The following is a 24360-nucleotide window of genomic DNA, read 5'->3' as shown; positions in this document are numbered from 1 at the left end:
AGAAGTAGTAGTAGTAATAGCTGTAGTAGTATTAGCAGTAGCAATGCTATAGCAGTAGGACTAGTAGTAGAGGTAAAAATAATAGTAGTTATAGTCATGATAATAGTAGTAACAACAGTGGTAGGCCTAGTAATAGTAGTAGTTGCAATAGTAGTAACAGTAGAAGTAGAAGTACTAAAAGTAGTATTCATAGTAGTAGTAGTAGTAGTAGTAGTAGTAGTAGTAGTAGTAGTAGTAGTCATATTAAAAGTAGTATAGAGATAATAAGAGCTAGTGGCAGAAGTAGTGGAAGTGGAAGAAGTAGTGGTAGTAGTAGAAGTAGTAATCGTAAACATTGAAGAAGTAGTAGCAGGGATAATAGTGTGGCAATAGTAGTGATAGTAGAAGTAGTAGAAGTAGTACTCGTGGTGGTAAAGCTAGCAGCAGGAATATTAGTATGTTATTATAGTATTAGTAGCAGTAGTAGTAGTCGTGATAGTTGTAGCAGCAGCAGTAGTAGTTGTTGTTGTTGTTGTTGTTGTTGTATTTGTAGTAGTAGATCAGTATGCATAGTAGTAGTACTAGAAATATATATTGATCATTGATTTGAATTTCGATAACGAAAAACTGTGCATATGCATGGCACTTCAGCGATTAATAATGACATTAATAATCGCTGAAGTGACATGCATACGCACAGTTCCTCGTTATCAAAATTCAAATCAACGATAAAAGTCGATGATTAACTGAGAATATCATCATGATTATCTTTTGGACTATCAATGGAACGCCTGATATTGTAAAATTCAGATATTTGATTTGATTTTGTTTTTCTTAAAAATGAGAAGGATAATAAGTAAGAACTGATCATGACAATTTATCCACCGTGCACATTTTGGTAGACCACCTATGCCGGGCAATAATCAGAAGTGAAGCAGTAATGAAACTGGTATTGCACCTTCGCCAATACCATCCAATTAACGACCAAGGTCTCCGCCGTGGAGGCTGTCAGAAGCGGGCCTTTTAGCGAGACGTTCGCGACATACTTACGCCTGACTAGTCCGGTGAAATATTGGCGGGTGATTGCCCCGTACGCGCGGGAATATTTCACCGGCGTACATGAATTTAAAAAGAGAGAGTGGGGAGAGATGACCAGAGAAAGAGATGGTTTTAACGATATTCATACTTCCTATCCTCATGAAGATTGTTCTTTTACTTATTGAAAGGGGAAGAGCTGGGGAATGAGATATTAATGAAAGAAGATAATTATCGACCGGGTGGGAATAGATTTTTTTTTAAGAGGAAGAAAGAGATTTGGAATCCTTATTCAGGAGGTAGACGTTGGTCGATTGAAGCATTTTAAGAAATTGTTAGTGGTTTAGGGGGAATAAGGATGTAGAGTTTGATTTGTAGAGTGGAGTAGTCGGGACACGGGGGAACAGGTGATAACAAAAATCGAAATAGAAAGGGAGGAAAACAAAGAGAAACAGAGTGAGATAGAGAGAAATATGTGAAGAAAAGATGACTCAGGGAGTGAGAATTAAATTCAGAAGAAAGTGATCAATATAAACTGCATGATGCCCTAGTCCCACCCACGAGTTCGACTCAAGACCTACCAAATACATGACGATATTTCCAATCACACACTATCGGTCGGTTTGGAGTCGGTTTCGTTGGTGTGGCTATAGCATAGCTTGACCAGTGGAGATGAACCAACATCTTGTTATCAGCATTTCAATCAGTTGACAAATGAAATATTTGTTAGAAAAAAAAGAAGATTTTATAGAAGAAAAAAAAAGATTTTACAGAAAGAAATAACCAAATCATTCTGTAAATTGTTATAACAGGAAAGATTTTCTACAATTTTACAGATCAGGTCTGTTTTGAAAAAGGGGAAAACAAGATTATTACAATAAATTTGGAAGGTTACATACACCAAATACCAATTTTCTGCAATTTTACACAAATGCATTTTAGATTACACAGTGCAGTAAGATTACAGATGTTCTCGAGCCTCTGCTGAAGGAATTTGTGGGGGGGGGGGGGGGTTGTAGAAATTTTCTCAGTGTATGTCATAGGTCTTTTACATGTATGCTCTCCCGGACTTTCTTCTTTCAGAAATTGCTAAAGTGGACAGGGGTGACTCCACAGGAAAACGAATGAAAAGCGAAAGATATTTATTATTTTTAATTATTCATTTTTCTTTATTTTATTTATATATTTCGTTTATTTATTTACCACTCGTGCGATCAGCAAACGCTATTTTTCGTAGGGGTCCATGTAAGAAGTAAGAGTATGTGAAAGAAGTGACTGGGCTGTATGATGACCGTGTGTTGGCATAGTAGAATGGGTGAAAATGGTGGAAATACGCAAATTTAAGAGATTAAAGGAATTTCACACATTGGCTACATCTTGGTGTGGATGTTCAGAGTCTGTTGGCATAGAATGCTATGTGAATATGTGATTCACATTGTTGTAATGCACACATTTAAAAATGTAAAAAATAATTTCTCACTGTGGCTACATCTCTGCATGGTGTGGATGTTCACAGTGTGTCACCATAATAGACTATGTGAATATGTGATTCACACTGTTTAAAGCTCAAATTTAACGATATGAAGGTGACTTCACATTGTGTTTCACACTGTGGATCACTGTGTTTTTTTGGCACGGAAGGCCTACCCATTCTCCTAATTTTTAATGTAACATGATATTTAGTGCACCATGCCCCCAAACAAGAAAAGACAACGCTGCCTTTGTATTCTTCGTTCTATAATTACCCTCTTCGTCATGGATAAGTAATTATTAGTTTTCATATTTTGATTTGAATTTTTCCTTCATTTGGCTCTCATCTCAAATAAAAATCGAATTCTTTAATTTTTTTTCATTATATCTACAGAATTTGAACGAACACATTACCCAGATGTCTTTGCGCGAGAGAGACTGGCACAGAAGATTGACCTACCGGAAGCAAGAATACAGGTAACAGTGTTCACACCACACTTTAAATATTCTTGAGTTCACCCAATATTAGGTTTAAAAAGGAAACATGCCTACTTGTTGAGTAAGATTTGGCAATAAGCATATTTAAGTGGTATAGCAACGCCGTCAGGTTAAGGTGACATGGTATCATTTTAAAACCAACTTACATGCATGTTAACTTTTTGAATATTGGGTAAACCTTTTTTCAGAGTTATTTCATTATGTTTAACAAATTTTCGGCATTACTCCTATTTGTTTAAGATCAGTATGCTCGATCTGTAATGAAAATCATAAGATCAGTATGCTCGATCTGTATGAGAATCATAAATCATAAGTCAGAAAAAATTGGAACCAGCGGGATTCGAACCTGCCATCTACTGCTTTCCGGGCAGCGACTCAACCACCAGGCTATTCTGGTTCACGGTTAAGCCACGATGAACTGGAATTCAAATACCCTCGATCCTCTTCTTTCTGACTCATTACTATTCAAATGCCGTCCGCCGTGGACAATAGATAGTAAATTAAGAGGCTTTTATAGGAGATTATAATTTGTTTAACAAATTTTCGGCATTACTCCTATTTGTTTAAGATCAGTATGCTCGATCTGTAATGAAAATCATAAGATCAGTATGCTCGATCTGTATGAAAATCATAAATCATAAGTCAGAAAAAATTGGAACCAGCGGGATTCGAACCTGCCATCTACTGCTTTCCGGGCAGCGACTCAACCACCAGGCTATTCTGGTTCACGGTTAAGCCACGATGAACTGGAATTCAAATACCCTCGATCCTCTTCTTTCTGACTCATTACTATTCACTATTTCATTATGACCCTATTGAACGTCAGGTTAAGGTGAAACTAAATTGTATATCCGTTGTATTTAAACATCTGAAGTCAATTTTTATGTTAGCAAAACCTGCAAATATTTTGTCTTAAGATTAAAAAAGATAGACATTAACGCACAATACCATACGCTTTACGTGCAATTGTGTTGCTACATTTATAGTTTTAACCAACATATTAAGCGAGTGGACAAATGTATGAAAGTGTATACAAATATAACAGACTTCAGCGATTTAGTAACCTGGTTAACATTGATTTGACTTTTAAAATCTGAGCTGCAAGGTCTTTCGTGTCTGTGATATGTTGCAAGTTGCAAAAATTAGTCCCTGAAAATTTCGTGCTCAACCCAAAATTATTATTTAGTGCTCAACAAGGAAATGATATAAAGTGACCAGGAACAACCAATTTCATTCCAAATACTTACATCTATCCCGAGAAGAAATTACTTAAATGATGATATCTCAGTCACAGATATCTTGAAAGTGTTTACGTGTTTACCTAAATTTATTTCTTTTAATTCTTTTTTATACAAGACACATCACAATTAAAAAGAATTTTAAACAAAACCTTTTTTAATGTGAGCCAATGTCTGTTATGATCATATTCATTTTCATATTCTTAGGTGTGGTTCTCCAATCGCCGTGCAAAATGGCGTCGAGAGGAGAAATTACGCAATCAGAGGAGACAGCAGGCCGAGGTGGGTGGGGTCCATACACAGTCTTCCAGTCATCTACCGTTAAGTAGTGGTTACAGTAGCAACAATGTTAGTGTTTATCAGCCAATCCCACAACCCTCCGCTGCTACCATGGTACCAAGAACCGCACCAGACACATACAGGTATGCTGCTGCTTTCATTTTCTTAAAATATTATGATTTTATACTTCGAATTTATCATTATTATTATGAATATCCTTTAAACCACTTTCTCTTATTTTTGGTAGTCGCTTTATTTTGATTTGTTTTTTAGATTACGTGTTTTTACAGTCTCCATTATTGTATATAGCTTTATTAATTAGCATTGAAACTCAGTTAAGGGACTTGCCTTTTATACAAGCATTGCTTTTCTTGACAAGTCCCTCCGTTCGGTTAATTTATCTTCTTTATTTGTTATAAAATGTCATTTATTATTATTATTATTTGTTTGGCGTCATCTGTGCCTGGGAGGCGAAAAGCGAACCGAATCACTATGACCCGCAGGTCTCTCCCGATATAACTGATTGGGGGAATGCAGGTGGACCACTACACCGGGGTTTCCCCCTACTCTTATACGAATAGTGCAGTGGGTTCTTAACGTGCAAAGGTGGTGACTCTCCTCTACACGGGGCCTCCATTTAACGTCCTATCCGAGGGACGGTGTGTTTTCCATTGTAACATAGCCTGCATCTATGGAACATGGGAGAGACGTTTACACACAACGCACTGGCTTCAGTCATCCGCCCGGGGTGGACTCGAACCCACGATCTTTGGTTCGACGGGCAGACGCGTTACCGACTGAGCCAACACCGCTCTCTTTTAGCCCTAAAAAGACTGGGGGGGCTGATTCAGCCCCCCCCCCCCTCGACATCTTTCGCGATAAATCCGCCGCGCGAAATTTTTTGACCGCGTGGCTCGCTGACTTTTTACTTTCAAGTCTCGCGCAACTTTTGAGACCAAAATTGTGACCCCCGGGTACGCGGTTCCAAAATTACGCAACATTTCGTAAGTGCATGCAGACCCAAAATTACTCAAAAACGTGAATTTGTGTACAAATCCAATACAAATAGTGTTCTTAGCCAAAATTCATAAATGTATCATTATTTTTCCTTTTACTGCTTAAAATCAATTATTTTTATATTTTCTATGGTCAAAATAAAGTCCCCGACAATTTCCATTGAAAAAACAATAAAAAACAAAAAGTCGAAAAACAAAGAAATACATAAGATATTTAGAAAACAATAGAATACATAAGAAAATAAATGTGATTTTGAAATTTTTTTTATCAATTTGATCAGATGCCTATCTAGAGTATGTGAAACAAAAATTAGCATTTCAGGGGCATTATTAATTAATTAGAGCAAACTTATGATTTTACACATAAATTAGCATAATTAATGAGACATGAGATTTTTTGCAGAATTTGATGTTATAGTTTTGTAGATAATGCCATGGGTAACGCATGTGCCAATTTTCGTCGCGATCGCGCTATCGACAGCCGAGATCATAAGGGGGCTGAATCAGCCCCCCCCCCCCCCCCCAGTCTTCTTAGGCGTCGAAATAGCCCAGTCTATTTAGGGTTCACTCTCTACGTTGTTTTAAATGTGTACAATTACTTCGATTAAATTTGTTTATTTTGTTGAACAGAAATAAATAAAACTAAATCTAGGATACAAATCGTAGGCTGTATAGGATTGCAAATTAAGCATTTTGGCGCAACTAAGGGCCTTTTCACGCGTGAATCTTAAATCATCGTTGTAGTAATGATTAGAGGCGTTCGTGATTATAATCATATTCTAGTTTGGTTTCACACGTGCTAAAAAATCATCATTAGCCTTATTTTTTACTGGAATCATCATTCAGGTTACGATTTTTTTACCGTATGAAAGGGTGGTAAGATTTTGCTACCTTCTGGAGATTATCTCGTCAAGCATGCAAAGATCCGAATGAAAATGCGGAGAGAATAGGTCTATCATGACATATCAATAAATCAATGATTGAATTTTCTTATTTTCTTACTTCAGACAAAACATCTTCAAACCGATGGGACATTTTTTTGCTGACTCACTCTGTGCATAATATAGTTATTTTCTAATTTAGTTCAGCTTAATTCTTTTTAACCACCTCCAATTATTTTAGTTAAGTAATCTAGTTTTATTATTGTTGAATAAGTGCTTGGTATTGCAAAACCGGAAATAGCATTACACATGGACATACTCAAAGCTTTTGGACATGCACTCATCGAATTAAAAATCACATAAATAAACAAAACGCAAGAAACCAGAAAATATAAGGACTACATGAATTTGGTAAAGTGGCATCCCTTCAGAGTACATTTCAGGATTGAATCCACATAAACTTACATTTTGGTTTTAATGTGCCAAGCAATGGACAGTTTCTAATGTTTTTGATGCTCTAGATGTATTTTCTAGTGAGGGAGGAGTTCTGATGTTTCTCGATTTCTATACTTTCTTTTCCAAGAGAGGGAAATTTCTAACGTATTCGATATTTATTTTCTTCCCTTTTCTCTCCAAGTAAGGGAGTAAGGGAGATTGTATTCTACTTTTTAACCAAGTGAGGGGTATTTTTTTTTAATATGGTTTTCAAGTTGTATTTTTTGTCTATTTTTTTTCTCCACTGCCATGAATAAAGAGATTTTTTTGTATTATTTCAGTAACAAATGATGGACAGTTTCTAATGTTCGGGGTTCTTTTTTTTTCTCTAGTGCCATCCCTCCCATGCCGAGTTTCTCGATGGCTTCAGGTCCAAACATCGGCATGCAGCCTCGGGAAACCAGCTCTTACACGAGAATGTTACATCAACCAAGCCATGGATACGACTCACTCTACTCGGCCCCACCTAACCACCATACTATGACGTCACATGGCCACGCCCCCACCCATCATGCAATGCACCAGCCTCATATGAACAGCGCTTGCAATAACGGTAAATTGACATTCCAAATTGAAGCTGATTTTAATATATCAACTTCCATTTTGGATTCATGTCTGTAATACTACTAGTATATTTTTTATTATTATAATTTCATGTAATAATAGACTGATAAACTTAAATATAACCATGCTAGTTTACAATTCAAGCAAAATGTAATCATTATCTTCATTATGTTTGGTTATATCTGTATCCTAATCCTACTCATCATATGTATTTTAATTGATGTAGTTTTTATCATCATTGACGTAAGAATCTGATTTTTTCTTCATCAAAATAATCTTTCCATTTCTAAATTCAGAATTATTGAGATCATTATGGCCTAGTATTCTTGCTCTGTTTATTGTCGTTATTAAATAGTGATCGTAGTAATGATAACAATATTAATACGTAGGATATATATAGCGTGTTTTCAAGTTTATTAAATGCAATACAAACGAGGAAAAATGTCTGCAAACCTAGTATACTGCTGGTGAACATATGCGGGTTAATTTCCATTAGTACCGAAATAAAGTCACCGTTTTGTTGTTTAAAATGTAATAATCATAATCCTTATTATTCCTCTTCTTTTAATTCGCAGGTTTGATCTCACCTGGCGTGTCCGTACCGGTACAGGTGCCTGGTTCTTCTCCCGCTGATACCCACCCGTCTCACCAATACTGGCCACGCATCCAGTAGTCCTGAAAAACTAGTACCACTCTCCCGAACCACGAGATAGGGGGAGGAATAAAAACTCTCGGAAATATCGCCACCGTCGGTCAAAATGATACTGATGCACAATCGGATTTGCAGGGTACTTGTATAGCACAAAAACATTGTAACAGTATTTTACAATGGGTTTTCATCGTATACAATTATTAGAATAGATATATACCAGTCCTTTTTCAGAAGCGGGCTGTTTAAGTCTGAGTCTGATTAAACTTTTCAGATTCTGCACTGCCCCTCTACCTCTTATGTAATGGTTGTTAACGGCAACGATCTGAAATGCATGAGTCTTGCCCTAAATATTTTTTTATATGAATGAAACCTGCATTCAACTTTCACAAAGAAAAGGTCATAAATATTAAACAATGACCTAATTAATCATGATTGATTAACCATAATAGAAAAAGATTCAAAAGATTTGGGATAAAAATCTGTACATAACTTACCATATTCCCCTTTCAGCGATATCATGGAACATTGTTGATGAAATGAACGTGTATCACATACGTTGGTAATTGCTAATTAGGCAAGCAGCTGTAATTATGTCACACAGATAATAATATATTTGCTTCAAAAAGTGAATTGCAATTGAGAATGAAAATTCACCCAGAGAAGAAAATATTATATATTTCGATAGTATAATATTATATTTGAAACTCAACTTCTTGGCCATGTAAAACCACTTTGTCACTATTTAAGTCTTAAATCCTAAAGTGCATTCACATCAGAAAGTGTGTGTTTGATTACGCTGTATCGTCTTTGATATAATTCATTGTAAGTAATTAGTAGAGTATATATATCTTTTTAGCTTTCCATACGTTTTCTTTCAATCTTAAACTGTCTGCCAATGATTGGTCAGATTTAACCAATTGCACTGACGTACATATTTGGTCAGTTCTTCAAAATACTTTCATTTCAACGTTGAATTTGACAGCGCCACAAACAAAACGGATTAGAAATAAGCAGAGATCAGAAAACTGGATGACTAAAGACATTATTTATCATATTCGTGAAAGAAATGTGGCTTATCAAAAAATATGAAGAAAAATTTCAGCCATAAGGATTATGACACGCTCTCAAATTAAGAGATACAAGAAATTACGAAATGGTTAGTATCCTCATAGCATTTGATTTAGTTAACGCTAGCTCATTATATTAAGCAAAGCTACGGTCAGACCTGCAAAACTAAGTACAGTCGACAAAAGATATGACGTTATTACCAATGACAGACCATTCATCGTTTTGGAATTGGTTTTGTCGGTGTGCACTGGCATAAGACCGCACATTGATAGGGTGTCCGTTTATAACTCGGTTACCAAACTGGAGCAACACTGCAAGATTTGGACACCCTCTACGTTCGTTGTCAGTCGCACAGTTTCCGCGGGCCGTCGCAGAAAGTGTTGTCCTCAAATGAGACTCAAAAAATCAAGCGCAAATCTCAACCCATTTTGATTGGTTGAAAAGAGGTTACGTTCGATATCTTAACTTGCGTTTGATTTCAACGCTTTCTGCAATGGGCGCCTGATCATTTTAATCATGTAGTTAACAGGCGTAAATTTTCTCCAAATTAAATGAAAGCAGAAATTTTATACCAGTATGATATTTCAATGAAAATCCTGTCAAACTATTGCAGTGAATACATAAGACCTAGCATTTCATAGAAGTGTGTACTTAGATTTCTATTAAATCTGGACTTGAACCACGGTTAAATATTGAGAATATTATGTTCAAATATTAAAATTAAGCAAAGCACCTATTACGAATCAAGTATGCCTTAAGAATGGCATACCCTATGTTGTGACCGGTGTGTTAAGTCATGATTAAGTACTCACCATAATGAAACATTATTAATATTTAGCATATTTTATATACTCATGATTTATTTATCACATTTAAAGCGTAGCCTTTATCATCTGCTTTGAGTCTTTTTGGGGGGCGAGATTTTCCGACAGTTAGCTAGAGAAGAGAGCATAGATTTTATACTCAATGATTAATTTTGCTTTTTAATATGAAACACGAAGTTTTCCACAGTATTGAAAACTTATAGTCAGAACATGCTTCGATTTAGACGTGAACTACGCAATACTTTAGACTTTGATTATACAAATTATTTTTATTTCTACCTCTGTGAATAACTATTTGATTTTATGCATCAGTGCACTTTTTATGACGTCACGTGTTCCACTTTTTTCTGTGATAATACACAAGGTTTTAATCTATGAACTAAAAACAAATTTTCTCTCACGCAGTCTTGTCATTTTTATGATAAGTCCCATATAAAACGGGATATTGTCCTTGATATATTTATCACCGACAATGAAACATATTCATTGAAGTGCTGATCGGCACATAACTTTTCTACTAATTTGCACCATGGAATATTATGAAATTTGGTTTGGAAATTGACGAAATGAATGCCTATATTTTAATACACTATAATTCGGATAAATCCGTTTGCTTAGGTCCGGTTCGTTCTTTCGAGCTGGTTTGATTTGATTAGTCTATTCGATAAACGATCGTACACTCTAACAAAAGAAATCAGGCAAAATGACTAGTTAATAGGGTCAGCTGGGTCCAACTGTTATTCTGGTCGTATTTACGTATTTTCCAATCGTATTTCAATAGAATTGAGTTAATTCTGACTAGAATGTGTGTCAGAAATGTAACTAGACAATCGGTTGCACCCAGCTGACTCCTGATCTAGTCAATTTGACTAATTTGTTTTAAGAGTATACAGTTCTATAAAATAAAGGTCACAAGTATTTCCATCAACATCAAGACTATTCCATTACCCAATTATTTTGCGGTCCGAGTCAATGTGACATTCAAATATTGTCGCAAAAAATCTTTTCAATCGCCATAATGACATGATACTTATAATCACCCTTTGATAGAAAAAATAAAAAATTGCAAAGCTCGGATGTTCCTCCACAAACCAACACTGTATACAGTTTCATAGTTAACCGCTTGTATTCACTAAGTAAATTTCAAATACATTGCTATATCTTCGGGACGATTTTACTTATTTGAACAAATAACTGCTAGAGTCGAAGAAACGTACGTTTAGAGCTGCAATCTATTATATTATCGGGGAAGTGTTACCCTGTGTTGAGAAAAGTTTGATTATTATGCCTCTGTTTATATATTTAAAGAAAGAAATATGATACAGGGTTTGTGAAGGAGACTAGTATCGGACGTACAAGGTACTTTTTTTTCTTAATCTGTACTATTTTCAGAAAGATGATTTATATGACAATGTTTTGTACTGAGTATTGTACCAATTGTGCATAAGTGTACCCGTGTTGTCTACGTGTTAGGTGTAACGAAAGTATTTGTGACTTGTAATGGAGAAAAACGACTTAAATCATGTTGTTGTGAGCCATGTACCATAGATACTGATATTTAATATTCATACATTCGTTCATTTGTATCTCGATATGCTCGGTGGCCCGTATTCTGAACTCTATTTTAATTAAAAAGCATACTATGGTTAGCCAATTGTGACATACATCGCTAATGGTAGAAGTTCTATTCATCTGCTCGTTTGACCGATTCTCGAATCTTTCTTAATTGTCTTTAAATGAAAGGATAGGGTAGTTATCTTCACCTTTTAAGAATTAGGAGAAAGCACAGAAAGCACAAGAAATGTACAATGTAAAATATTTTGACATGTTTGGCTTCCCATAATTAGCCCATGGAGCTACTTTGGTCTGAATTAAATTGGACTTCAAAATGCGGGCCAGTGTGTGTCGCCAAAGTTCCATTGTATGAGGGTGTGTGTGCGTGTCGGTGTGTGCGCGCGTGTGGGGGTTTCCGATGTGAATGCTTTCGCTCGTGTTGGGTATATTTTGTGCGTGCGTGATTGTTCGCGATCCGGAGCTCATTTTTGGTAGGCCTACGCGTCGCAGTGAGCCCTTTTAGTTTCTGGGTAAATTTGGACAAGGAAATTTTGTAGTCCTTAGTTTTATTCCGAAATGAACTATTTACCTTCTGTTTTTTCCTTTGTCGAAGATCAATTAAATTTTATTCACCTCCTTAATTCTACATATCAACGAATTTAATGAGAAGTAGATAGATGACACGTTTGATAACACGGTCCAAACCTATAAACCTCTATCAGTCTTTGCGATGTTTTGAAACATTGCTGGATTGATAACCACGTGGTTTTGATTTTCATTTCATTCATTTTATTCCAACAAAATACAAGTCAATTAAATGTGGGTCAACAAGATTAAGTCATATTCATGAAAAGCACCAGTAAAATGTCTGCACATTTGATCAAAATTTGTTTTGTTGCTAGACTTAACATTATTTCTTTTTGAAGAGATTATAATCCGAATATTACTACATATCAGAGTAAATGAATTACAGTACAAGTATGACAAGTGTGTGATAAAGAACAGCATTCTTAATTGTATAAGTGATGTCAAACCCTTCTTTAATCGTGTTTGTTTAGGGTTTTTTATTGTAGAATATAGGCCATGAGATCAACATGGAATTGGCGCACAACTATTAATCCTATATTCAAAGTTCGTAATGATTTAATCCTGTCCAAAGTTTATAATGATTTAAGTCATATTCCCATGCGTAAAACGGGTGTGTCATAATCTAGGAGTTGGATAAAATTCTTCATTAACATATTGGAAAACTGCAACTGTGCGAGTGGTTTTATGGCGCGGGAAATATTGCGTCAAATTTCGTGCGCCGTATTATGACGTCACCACACGTCGGTGCAAATTTGGTGTGGAGTGTTTGTTCGCGCAATATTTTGGCGACAGGTTGTGTAGGCTTGTATGGTGCGAGAAAGATACATTGAAATAGATGAATGAAGAATGTTATAATTGATTAACTATTGTACATAGGGGTATTTCAATGGACTCGGGGAATTTCTATTAATCTTGTTGGAACTGTTCCATTTGTATTATATCAATCCCACCTTTTTCATATTAGGTAGGCAATAGAGTTAGAAAGAAAAAAAAATCGTGAAAAAAAAGAGATTACAAAAAATCGTTACTAGCATTCCGGCATATCGTTGACTTATACTGTGTATTGTCTATATAATTTCTGATGACTAAATATAACTTTAAAAACTTTCAAAAACTTGTCTTTTGTGTATATATTCATTTATGTAGTGGCATGTTTTGTCAGTAAATATTTTCACCTAGCGATTTCTGACTCTAACATATATGTGTGAATATATTACATTATGATTTATTTTTAACATAGAAAGAAAGTGGATTGGTAATGTAGGAAAGGAGAGGGATAAGGGAAAAGGAAAGCTTGGTAGGGGTATCACAGGCCTAATCGGGCCTAAGACTCGTGTGTTAAAGTGGCACTTTAAAAAAAATCTTAAGGAGGAAATTCGAGGGTTGAATGTTTCCTATACCAGTGGACAAGATATTCTGTCTGACATTCCATACCTGACCAGGAAAGGGTACTTCGTCTGGCTCATTAAAAAAAATAAATCAGCATTTATGAAGACTACACCTGACAGGATCTAATTCATCACTTGAGAGAGTAAAGTGGCCCTAATTTTTCCACCAGTAACAAAGTAAAGTAAATAGTTCCAAAGTGGTGATGTATCTTTCCAATTTGGAAAAACAAAGTTAACTAGGTACCCTCCCTAGAATCAGTGTTAGATTGTCAGTCATATTCATTCATTTTGTCAATCAGCAATATCAAATTCAAAAACTGAAAATGAGTTGGCTCGAATGAATATCTTTGGCCTGCCAGTTGTAATTAGGCCCGTGAAACCTAGGTTGGAAAGAGAAATATGAAAGAGGGAGATGAGGGAGGAGGACGTAAGGATGGATTACTGTCGGAATACTTGGGAGAGATTGAGGGGGATAGAGCCGAGAGAATTGGAAGATGGTAGGTAAGACAGAAAGAAATAAAGAGAACTGAGAGAAAAATAGGAGAGAAGTGAGATTCAGGGAAGAGGGAAAGTGAGAGAGAACACATGAGAAAGAGAGAGAAAATAGGGGGAAAATGGGAGATGGTGAAGAGGGGAAGGGAGAGAGAAAAAGAAATGAGAGGACACAGGGAAAGAGAGGGGAAGGAAGGGGAAAGAGAGAGATGAGAGTGAAAGGGAGACAGAAAGAGAGATACAATAAGAGAACATGGGAGAGAGAAGAGGAGAAGGGAGAGAGATAAAAATGAGATGATCAAATTCTTCATTATTTTTCTGTTTTGACTCAAGCTAACTTGCTCCGGGTGTTTTATTCTCCTTTAAATTTAATCAAGATCGGATGTGGTTAGGATCCTTCATCTGTTGCCTCCATGTGATACATATTTTATTTCATAAGAGAGTGAAACAACATTGAAGAAAGGACATTAACAAGTTATTTAGTTGGCGGTATCTGAATTTAAATACTGATGAAAAATGTATTGCTCCCGTGATATATCAATCATAAAAATTCCAAAGAATGGCAAAGTTGTATTTCTTGACCTTTTTATTCTACAATCTTTACTTAAAATATAAAATAATGAAAATAATAATGATGATAATAACAAAGTTTATAAGCTTGTATGAGCTGGCTGTCGTACTTTCTACTTCGTTTTATTGAAGTTTAATCATTTAAGCTTTTCGTTAATCATGCTATTGCCACGATGGCAATTAGTAAGAAAGCGGGGTTTTTTTAAGCTCTCGCTGAATTTCTTCTGCACATAATCAAGTATCAATTTTGACGAGTTACGTATCATTAGAGAGCTTGGAAGTGCTTGCTTGAAGCTCGATAAAAATCTAAATAATTTTGGGTGACTTATTATTAGTTTGGGGCCGTGGCAGGTCACATATACAGTAAGGGGTAAGGAAGAATTGAATAACAAACATCCTACCCAATAAAAAAAATAAAATGAAATGGAACAGAAATGAAAGAAACAGAATGTAATTCCAGGGATCCGTCTCACGAACAATTCCCTGAGAAATCCATAATCATTTTAAACTAGAGAAACAGAAAATTCCAAATGATACTTCTGTAACGGTGATAGCCATTGTGAGGTATATAGGACCCACTGTCTTTATTTCTTTGACAAGTAAAAATATGCACCAAAATTGTACGACATATCATTTACTTCTAAAATTTAAATACTTAATAAAATAATTTTGTGCAGATGAAGTTAGTGACATTCACAATAAATTAGACACTGAACACCTTTTACATACTAGTACATTCTGGGAGTTTCATGAAATGGTTAGTCATTGGTTTTCACTGACTATTTTGCTCTCGGCCAATCAGATGCAAGGATTTCAGTAGCTTATATCAATAATCAGTGAAACTTATTGACGTTTTGTTTCATGAAATGCCCCCCTGGAGCATAGAGATTTTTTTTTAACCTTTCATCAAGAGAGCTTTGAAACAGCAACAACATGGCAGGTATTCTCAAAGTGTTACAAACTTAAATAAGCTCACAAACGCTGGAAACACTTTGAGAATACAGGCTTTTATGATTAACCGGTCCTGATAAATTCATGCTAAACTCCATCTTTGTCCCCTGCTCAATAAAAATGCTGCTGAACATTTTAGACACTGTTTACTACATGAACCTTAAAATAGTTAACAGCTTAAACAACGATGCGTAATTGAGAATTAAATATTAACACTTAAACTTTGTTGTTTAAGATTTTATACATTGTTTAAACAGTTTACACAAGTACTCTCAGGTTCATATATCAAAATTTCCAGTGTTTTTACTGTGTGTATTTATTACAACTTAATTTACCAAGGCTTATGTTATTTTAATGTGATTAAACATTCCTTATCATCACAGAAAACAAAAGATGAATTGACAGAGAAAAAAACTTAACTTGCAACATCATGAACCTTTAACATTGAGTATGCAATCAATTATAAAATTGATCTTAGTTATAACTCTGTGGTAAACAATGCAGACAAAAAATTAAAATTGATTGTAAAATTTAATGCATCCATTTTATGTTAGTCCCCCTTGCTAGTATCATAAATTTCTGGACTTTATAGCAAGTTTAAGTTGCTACACCTGGGGTGTTTCATAAAGCTGTTTGTAAGTTAAGAGCAACTTTAAGAATGACTGGTGAACCTTTCTTACGTGCTAAACCATCGCCAATTAACATTTTAGTGTTATACCATTTACCAAGATCTCCAGTCGCTCTTGTGCAATTCCATAAAATATGTACGTCCGACCCCCCATGTGTGGGACCTTCACGAACTCTTCCATCTCTGATTTCTTGTTCTTTTGACGGTCTGTAATGTTCTCAATTACCATGAATTGGTCAGTTTAAGAAGTGAAGTAAGACTTGAGAAAAATGGGGGCGGACATACAAAAAGGTTGATCAATTTATGGAATTGCCCTCTTAACTCCTAACAGCGTTATGAAACACCAAACTGCTCATGTACAGTAGAATTATTCAACTATATAATACCATTACTAACAATACAAATATATATATTTCATGTTACAAACAATACATATTGAAGCATATAGCTACAATTATAGATTCATAAATATACAGAAACATACCTTGGGAAATATACACAAAATAACGTAAAAAACAGAACAACAAGTGTTTTTCAAATGTAAAATAAAGGTACAAGTATAATAAGCATATGACAACTGATGTGGTGGTATTCTTATCAAAGTGATGAGTGTTTTTTGTTTGTTTCTAGTGACAATCTTTCTTTGGGGATAATCCTTAAAGTGATTGTTTAACATTGGTTTGACTTTTAAAAAATCTGAGCTAGAAGGTCACACTTGTCACCTGTGTCTATGATGTTACAAAAATGAAGCCAAGAAAAAATTGCGTTCGAAAATAATTATTTAGTGCTTCAAAAATTGAAATATAAAGTGACCGGAAACACCATCTTAATTTCATCTCATACACTTATGTGTACTATTTAGGCGTCTATAAGACACCTATTTACAAAATCGGGGTTATCCTTGTAGTTTTAGCTTTTCATTCTCAATAATGATTGTTTTCAGGGTTTATTAGTTCTAATACATGCACTGGTACACATGTTTCATCTTGGTTTGAGAATTTTTTAAATCGGCTGCTCACAAAGTTAAACAATACCTTTAAATCGTTTTCATTTTTCAATAACAAAAACAGTGAAAAAACAAAGAACATTCAAGTGAGTTGGGTAGCATCTGACAAAGAATCGTGATTGATCTGGTCAATCTCAACTGTATGAAAATAATAATAATTATACTTGCTTATATAGCACTTAATACTTACTATGTCAGAAGTGTCTAAGCGCTCTACAGTATATGCAGCATAATTACACTGGCTTTAGCAGTGCAGCTGTTACGCGTGCTGCGCTTCAAGGAATAAATTCCTGCCAGGTACCCATTTACCTCACCTGGGTTGAGTGCAGCACATTGTGGATCAATTTTTTGCTGAAGGAAATTACGCCATGGATGGGATTCGAACCCACGACCTTCTGTTTCAGAGTCCGGAGACTAATCCACTGGGCCACAATGCTCCACCATTGTCATAATCCATCATTGTCATAATCATTCCCACAGGAAATTTGCACAATGTCCCTTTGTAACACATAGAGGAGCATACTGAATTGTTGAGAAAACAATAAATGTATGAATGTATGTCATGTCTACAAAACATTTTGAACAAGCATGTAATAAGCCAATTCGTAGTTCCTTTCTGCGCGTGATCAAAAGATTCTACGCATGATCAGAGGAAGGTCATTTGTACTAAAGTGACATGGTGAATTAAATCTAATGAGATAAGCACCAACTTTGATGTCTTGATTATTCATATATTCTTTTGAATTAGGGTTTTCATTTGCATTTACAAAAAACAACAATGCGTCCACGAACGACTGGTATTTCACAGTTTGCCAAGTACATTGTGCAACATGCTATGATATGCATTCAGAGTAGGAATGCAACAAATACCTTCATAAAGTGTTCATTGGTGTGCTATTCTAGTCACCTGGGGCGGTATTCTGAAAACGTTCTTATCTTAATTTTGTTCTTATCTACGTCACTTTCTTAAATTGGTATTCTGAAAACGTTCTTATCTTTTTCTTATCTTTTGTTCTTATCTTTGTTCTTATCTTGCTCTCCACCCCCAATGCTGAGCGCGTAAATTTACCACTCGCGCATATAATACAAAAGTGCGCTAAAAAGATAAGAACAAAATCAAGATAAGTGGTATTCTGAAAACGTTCTTATCTTTTTTCTTTCTTATCTTTCACGGTATTTAAGATAATATTTAAGATAGCTAGAGGGTTATCACATCTCACGATGTCTGCGTTTTTTCTTGCTCAAAATCGACGGCCACTAGTAGTAATATGTACCCACAAGTATTACTCCCACCATTTCTTTCATTCACCCTTTATTTTGCCCGTCTATTTTTTCTATCCCTTTTTCTTTTTTTCTTCCTTTCTATTTGTCTGTCTTTCTTCCTTTCTATCTGCATGTCTTTCTTCTTTTATTTAATTCTTCATTTATATCTTTTCTTTTGTTCTGTTTAAATCTTTTAATTTTTTTTCTTTTGCTTTGTTTCATTTATACTTCATCTTTCTTCCATTTTTATTTTCCCTTTCGTTTTATCCCTTTCTTATTTCTTTATAGCTACTGAGTCTTTATTTCTTATTTTCCCCCTTTTCTCTTCCTTTTCTTTCTTTCTTCCTTCACTTTTTTGTCATCTTTCTATTTTTCTTCCTTATTTTTTCGTCCATTCTTTCGTTTTTATATATGCTTTTCCTTTTTGTTTCTTTCTTCCTTCACTTTTTTGTAATCTTATTATTTTTCTTCCTTATTTTTTCTTCAATTCTTTCGTTTTTATATATGCTTTTCCTTTTTTTAATCATTCATTTTATTTTTCCCCCTTTTGCTTCCTTCCCTTTAATAATTCTTAATTTTTCTTTCTAAATTTATTTTATTTCTGCTTTCTGAAATTTTTGTGTCTTTTTTTACTTTCTTTTTTTTTCTTTATTTCGTCGCTCATTCTTTTTTCGTTCATTCTTTATTTACCCTTTTTCTTTACTTTGTTTCTTCTCTCTGTCTTTCTTCTCTTAACTCTTTATTTTCCCTTTTCGTTTTTTTCTCTTTCTTTCTTTCTTTGAATTTACCTTTCTTTCCTTTATCTTTTTGTAGTCTTCATGTTTGCGTTAATTTTCCTTTCATTTTTTCTCTCTCAATTTTATTTCTTTGTTTCATTTCCTTTTTTTTCTCTTCCTTCACTTTTTACATTTTATTCCCTTTTTATCCTTCTTTTTTTTCTTTCTAACTTTCTTTTATTCGCTTTTAGACTATTTTCTTTTTCGGTTCATGTTACTTTTTTAAATCTTTTTAGTTCGACCTTTTTCTTTTTTGTGTGTGTGTTCCTTTTAGTTTCTTTCTTTTCTTTTTCTTTTTGTTCCTTCACTTTATCATTGATAATTGTTTTATTTCTTTCATCCTTTTCCTTCTTTTATTTATTCTATTTTTCTTTCTTTTTTATTTTTAAGTCCTTTTTGCTTGCTTTCTTTCGTTTACTCTTTATTTTTCATTATTTTCTGCTTTGTTCCTTTCATCTTTTTTTCTGCTTCATTCTGACCCTTTTCTGTCTTCTTACTTTAATACCTACTTACTTTCTTTCTTCATATTTTATTCTTTATTCGTACCTGCTTTATTTACTTTTTTCTTTCTTTATTTTGTGCACGTGGACGTCTCGAAATAATAAAATCAGTCATTGCGTATAAAATGCCTATTTCGCGCAATGCGCCAGAAACAGTGTACGCGCAGCGCCCATGATATTCTCTTCACATAAGGTACGCTTCTATTGGTTAAACTGCCAATATAACGCGCATTTTGATTGGTAAAATCTTAAAAAATGGGCGTGTTGGAGATAAGGGGGCAGTCCTTACAGAGATAAGAACGCGTTAAGAAGATTTTCAGAATACCGATTTGCAATGATTTTAGCGTCTTCTTATCTCAGTGAGATAAGATAAAAGATAAGAACAAAGATAAGAACGTTTTCAGAATACCACCCCTGGTCTATTCAATTTCTTCATCCTGCTATGTAAGGCAAGCTTACGTAATATCTTGCTTTGAAATCTGCCTATCATAATGAAAGAAATGAAAGGTCATTTGACCAAAATTGTCCATGAAGTACCTAGGAACTGGTCTATTTACATGTTGACAATACTGGCTTTCCATAGTTGTTTGATCATTTAAAGATGTTCTTCAGTTTGCCCCTAACTGCCTGTGGGAAATATCTAAAAGTTTACTTCAAATATTTAATGTAACTTCAGCTTCTACAAATTCAATTGAGTAATAGGAATACAAGAATGGCCAAAATATATCTCTTGGCTGAATTGAGTTTACATGTAACATGGGATATTGTTGCTATTATGAGCCAAACTTGTGTGTAATTTAAGTCCAAGAATTCCATCCAACAGTGCCCAAAATGAATGAAAAACTGACAAGAATCCTCATTGGACATATAAAAAAATATATATTTTTTTTTACAGTTTACTCAAAATGATCTATCACGGACTTACGGCATTCTTATATTAACTGAAATCCATGTAAATTCAAATTTTCATGACATATGATGACATGTCTAAGTGTATATAACACCCATTTCTAATTTCTTCATTTCTCATATATTAAGGCAATATTTGCAAACCCCATTAGACAATTTCAAATTCACATCATAAAGACGGTTAGTACAAAGAAGTATAAGATATGTGTGTCAGTGAGGTTATTCTGAATTCTACATCATAAGTTGAACCAAGAAGGACTTATTACAGTGACAATATATACATACACATAGCTCTTTATGTCCTCTCAGTTAGCATCTCGACATATTTAATCAGATTATAAAAGTAATGATGAAAGTAAAATGCTCCTGGCAGCGATTGTTAGGAATTCACGCCTTGCCTATTAACTGAACTGTGCCCTGTAATATAATAAATTATCAATTATAGTAACCACAAGGCTAATTTTTAAACTTTTTACACACAATAATCAATTCAATTTATCGTAGAAATCAGCCAACGCCCAATGGCTAAGACTCATGTTACGGGGACTTGTGTCGCAAGCAGATTAATGTTCTTACCTCGCTTTTGTATGACCTGGAGCCCGTTGCAAAAAAGAGTTGCGATCAAACGCAACTCAAAAAATATTGCGAAACTTGATTTTCAGTCAATGGAGCATCTGTATTCGGGACTTGCACTTTAAATTTTGATTTGCGTTTAACCGCAACTCTTTCTGCAACAGGCCCCAGAGCACTGTAACATACTAAGTGTGGTGATCAATGAGACTGATTTTTATGATTAATCACACACAGTAAACAATCAAAATCAATCATGAAAATCAGCCCCATAATGATTCACTAATATTTATGTCACAGGGCCTGTTGCAACGGAGACAAGTTCTTGTTTTTTTAATGCAACCAAATAATTCAATTGCAAGTCCCAAATGCACGGTGTTGATTAGATGAAAATCAATTTGCGATTGATTGCGATGTTCTGTGCAACAGGTCCCAGGAAATTATTGCACATTCATGTTAAACTCTTTCATACATTTTGAATCGGAATCTGTGAATTCAAATGTCATCTTTAAACCGATTTAATATCTGTCTAAACACCACCACACACTTTACAATTGGTCGACCCAATTTTGGAATAAAACATTGAAATTTAAGGTGAATATTGAGACAAGGAACATCTTACTGTGTTATGCTCTTTATCATCGTACAAATACTTATATTCCAATTGGTGACTATTATACCATCTTTATTACAATAAAAGTGAATTAAATATCTAGTCGTGATGACATCACAGCAATCAATTGGCTTCTATCTGAAAACAGTAAGATTGACTGAAGAGAACTTATTGAAAAAAAAATGTTGATGGACTATTGTTATCAATATTCAAAACTTGGTAAACAAGGAGTCAATATGAAATTCAATAATTTTACGGATACGGGACTGAGTTGCTCATGATGATTAATTCAATATAGAGAATGGAATAGTAATAACAATCAAAGAAAAAAAAGATTTTCTTAATCTGAGCTGCAAGAACCCACTTGTCGCCTGTGTCTGTGATATGTTATAAAAATGAAGCCCACAAAAAAATGACCGAAAATCATTATTTAGTGCTTAAAAAAAGTGAAATATAAAGCGATCCGGAACACTATCATAATTTCCTACCATACACTAACATATTCTATATCAATCTCCCCGGAGATTTCGTGAATGATGATTTTGCAGTCACAGATCATCTTGAAAGTGTCGTCACATATATTTATCTTCTCCTTAATCTTAGGTGTTTTTCATCCACATGAAATAAAGAACTTTTCAGTAGTTTTTTTTTAAGAAGACCATGTTAATGCCTTTAACCTTGCATAATTATTAGGGCAAATAAAAATTGTTTTATCAGGTTATTTCATAAAGATTTTTTAAAATTGGCTCACAAATTAATAGTTGCGTGCAACATATAATGAACCACCCCACTGGTCAGTGGATATGCGCTACTCAGTAGATATCTAAGTTTGTATTTAATTCTCTGATCATCTCATACCATTATGGCTAAGCCCAATGGTCAATCGCTTTGGTGTACCTACTCTATGGTTCAGATGCATAACATGCCCAAAAAATTTGGGGGGCCAGATATCGCGTATGCGAGCGAGCAAATTGTTTAGCATTTCTTATGACAAAAATCCAAATTTGTGATATATTTTGACATAGCATTCAGAAAATATTATATTTCACCCTTCTCTCTGTCCTTTAGGTTCTTTTCTTTTTTTCTTGGTAGTGAAAAACGGGGGGGGTGGGTAAAGCCCAGCCCCCCCCCCCCTCAGTATGCCACATCAAATACTACATGCATGTTTTGAGTTTTAGCATGACTTTAAATGCCCTTCAGTGCCACCCCCCCCCCCCACCCCACTTCAAAGTCTAGAAATGCTTTACAATAATGCAGCATAAGTTAGTCAATCTACTGCTATAAAAAAAATTACCAGCAAAAACTTCCATGTACCAGTGTGTGTTTCCTATGACAGAATTGTCTCTGGTTATGATTTTGGCGATTTCTTTCTTTTTAGGTCCATCCTCAACAACTTTTCCAACTCACATTGTCGCTTTCTTTCACGATTCAAAACAACGGCGAGGACTCAAACTTCTCCATGATGCTGGATAAAATACAGAATTCATTCAAACTTTTCTTGTAGTCTTTGTTTGAAGACAGCCGGTAGAATAGATAAGACTGCTAAGATGGCTAAGATGATGACAGAGGTCCATGAGAGGGCGTCGCCCGCATGGGTTAACTGATAGAGAGTTGTACCTGCCTGGATTGCGATGAACGATGGGGGCGCTACACCTGAAAAGAAAAATCAGTAGAAATGGCTATTGTCTTTTCTTGGGATTTGATTTTATTGACCAATATATATCAAATGCATTACAACACGGCATAATATGCATGCTAAAATAACATTGGAAGGATCTCCCTGCTCAGCTGAGCCATTTCAGCACAAATATTCTGCCGAGAGTCCAGTTAAATAAAACAAACTAGATAAGATTACACATCACAAAATAAATTCATTAATAATATTAATAATAATAATATGGAGCTTTTATATAAATGCAATTGTTTCTAAGTGCTTTACATCTTAAACAAACTGGTATAACACTTGTCGTCTACTGATTTAATCCTTATTCTTCCTGGACGTGCAATCCATTGTAAACTTCAATATTTCCTTAATTTATTTTATTATCACTCACAATGTGTGCAATCTAGGACACAGATCAAAATGTACATCACAAAAAAAATACCTCCTGATTATCCAATCACATAAAATGATATCCAAATATTTGAAAGGAAATACTTATTCGGGCCATAAAGCCTTGCTATCATACCCTATTTTTGTCATCAAATTTGCAATTTGTGAGGTTTAAAGTATTATCTGACTCACCTAAATCAATTACACACACCTTTCATAAAACACTTGTTTCGGTTATAGACCAAATGGCGTATAAACCAAATAATGACTTACCAAGGAAAGTACCGACAAAAAACGGCCAGATAGATACTTCTAATATAGGTGAGGTGATGTTGATAAACCAGTTTGGTAAAAATGGCGTTATTCTCAGAAATATGATGTAATTTAGAAGATGCTCTCGATGTCTTGCAACCTGGAAAAAAAATATATATATATCTAATCCTTACACACTCGAAATTGGCAATATGTAACAAAATCACTGTACATAATAACAACTTTTT

The 24360-nt window shown here is 34.7% G+C and overlaps 2 protein-coding genes across 5 annotated transcripts in view; one reads left to right on the top strand and one right to left on the bottom strand.

Moving 5' to 3' along the window:
* The window catches only part of LOC121421029 (paired box protein Pax-6-like), an 87022-nt gene extending 76037 nt beyond the window's left edge, over positions 1 to 10985 (top strand). For all 4 annotated transcript variants that reach the window (XM_041615625.1, XM_041615626.1, XM_041615623.1 and 1 more), the window contains 4 exons: positions 2879 to 2961; positions 4428 to 4642; positions 7224 to 7444; positions 8031 to 10985. In XM_041615625.1, coding sequence (XP_041471559.1) covers positions 2879 to 2961; positions 4428 to 4642; positions 7224 to 7444; positions 8031 to 8128 — 617 coding nt within the window. In that variant the 3' untranslated portion in view covers positions 8129 to 10985. The remainder of the gene's footprint in view (positions 1 to 2878; positions 2962 to 4427; positions 4643 to 7223; positions 7445 to 8030) is intronic.
* Positions 10986 to 22554: 11569 nt separating this feature from the next.
* Positions 22555 to 24360, bottom strand: part of LOC121421012 (transmembrane protein 41B-like) — a 38749-nt gene continuing 36943 nt past the window's right edge. Inside the window, exons 7-8 of the mRNA XM_041615596.1 lie at positions 24134 to 24272; positions 22555 to 23460 (exon numbers count right to left, since the gene is read on the bottom strand). Coding sequence (XP_041471530.1) covers positions 23291 to 23460; positions 24134 to 24272 — 309 coding nt within the window. The 3' untranslated portion in view covers positions 22555 to 23290. The remainder of the gene's footprint in view (positions 23461 to 24133; positions 24273 to 24360) is intronic.

Source organism: Lytechinus variegatus, chromosome 9 (assembly GCF_018143015.1).
Source record: "Lytechinus variegatus isolate NC3 chromosome 9, Lvar_3.0, whole genome shotgun sequence".
Lineage (NCBI taxonomy): Eukaryota > Metazoa > Echinodermata > Echinoidea > Temnopleuroida > Toxopneustidae > Lytechinus > Lytechinus variegatus.
The sequence above is the reverse complement of the archived record's forward strand: the minus strand, read 5'-3'. Positions and strand labels throughout refer to the sequence as shown.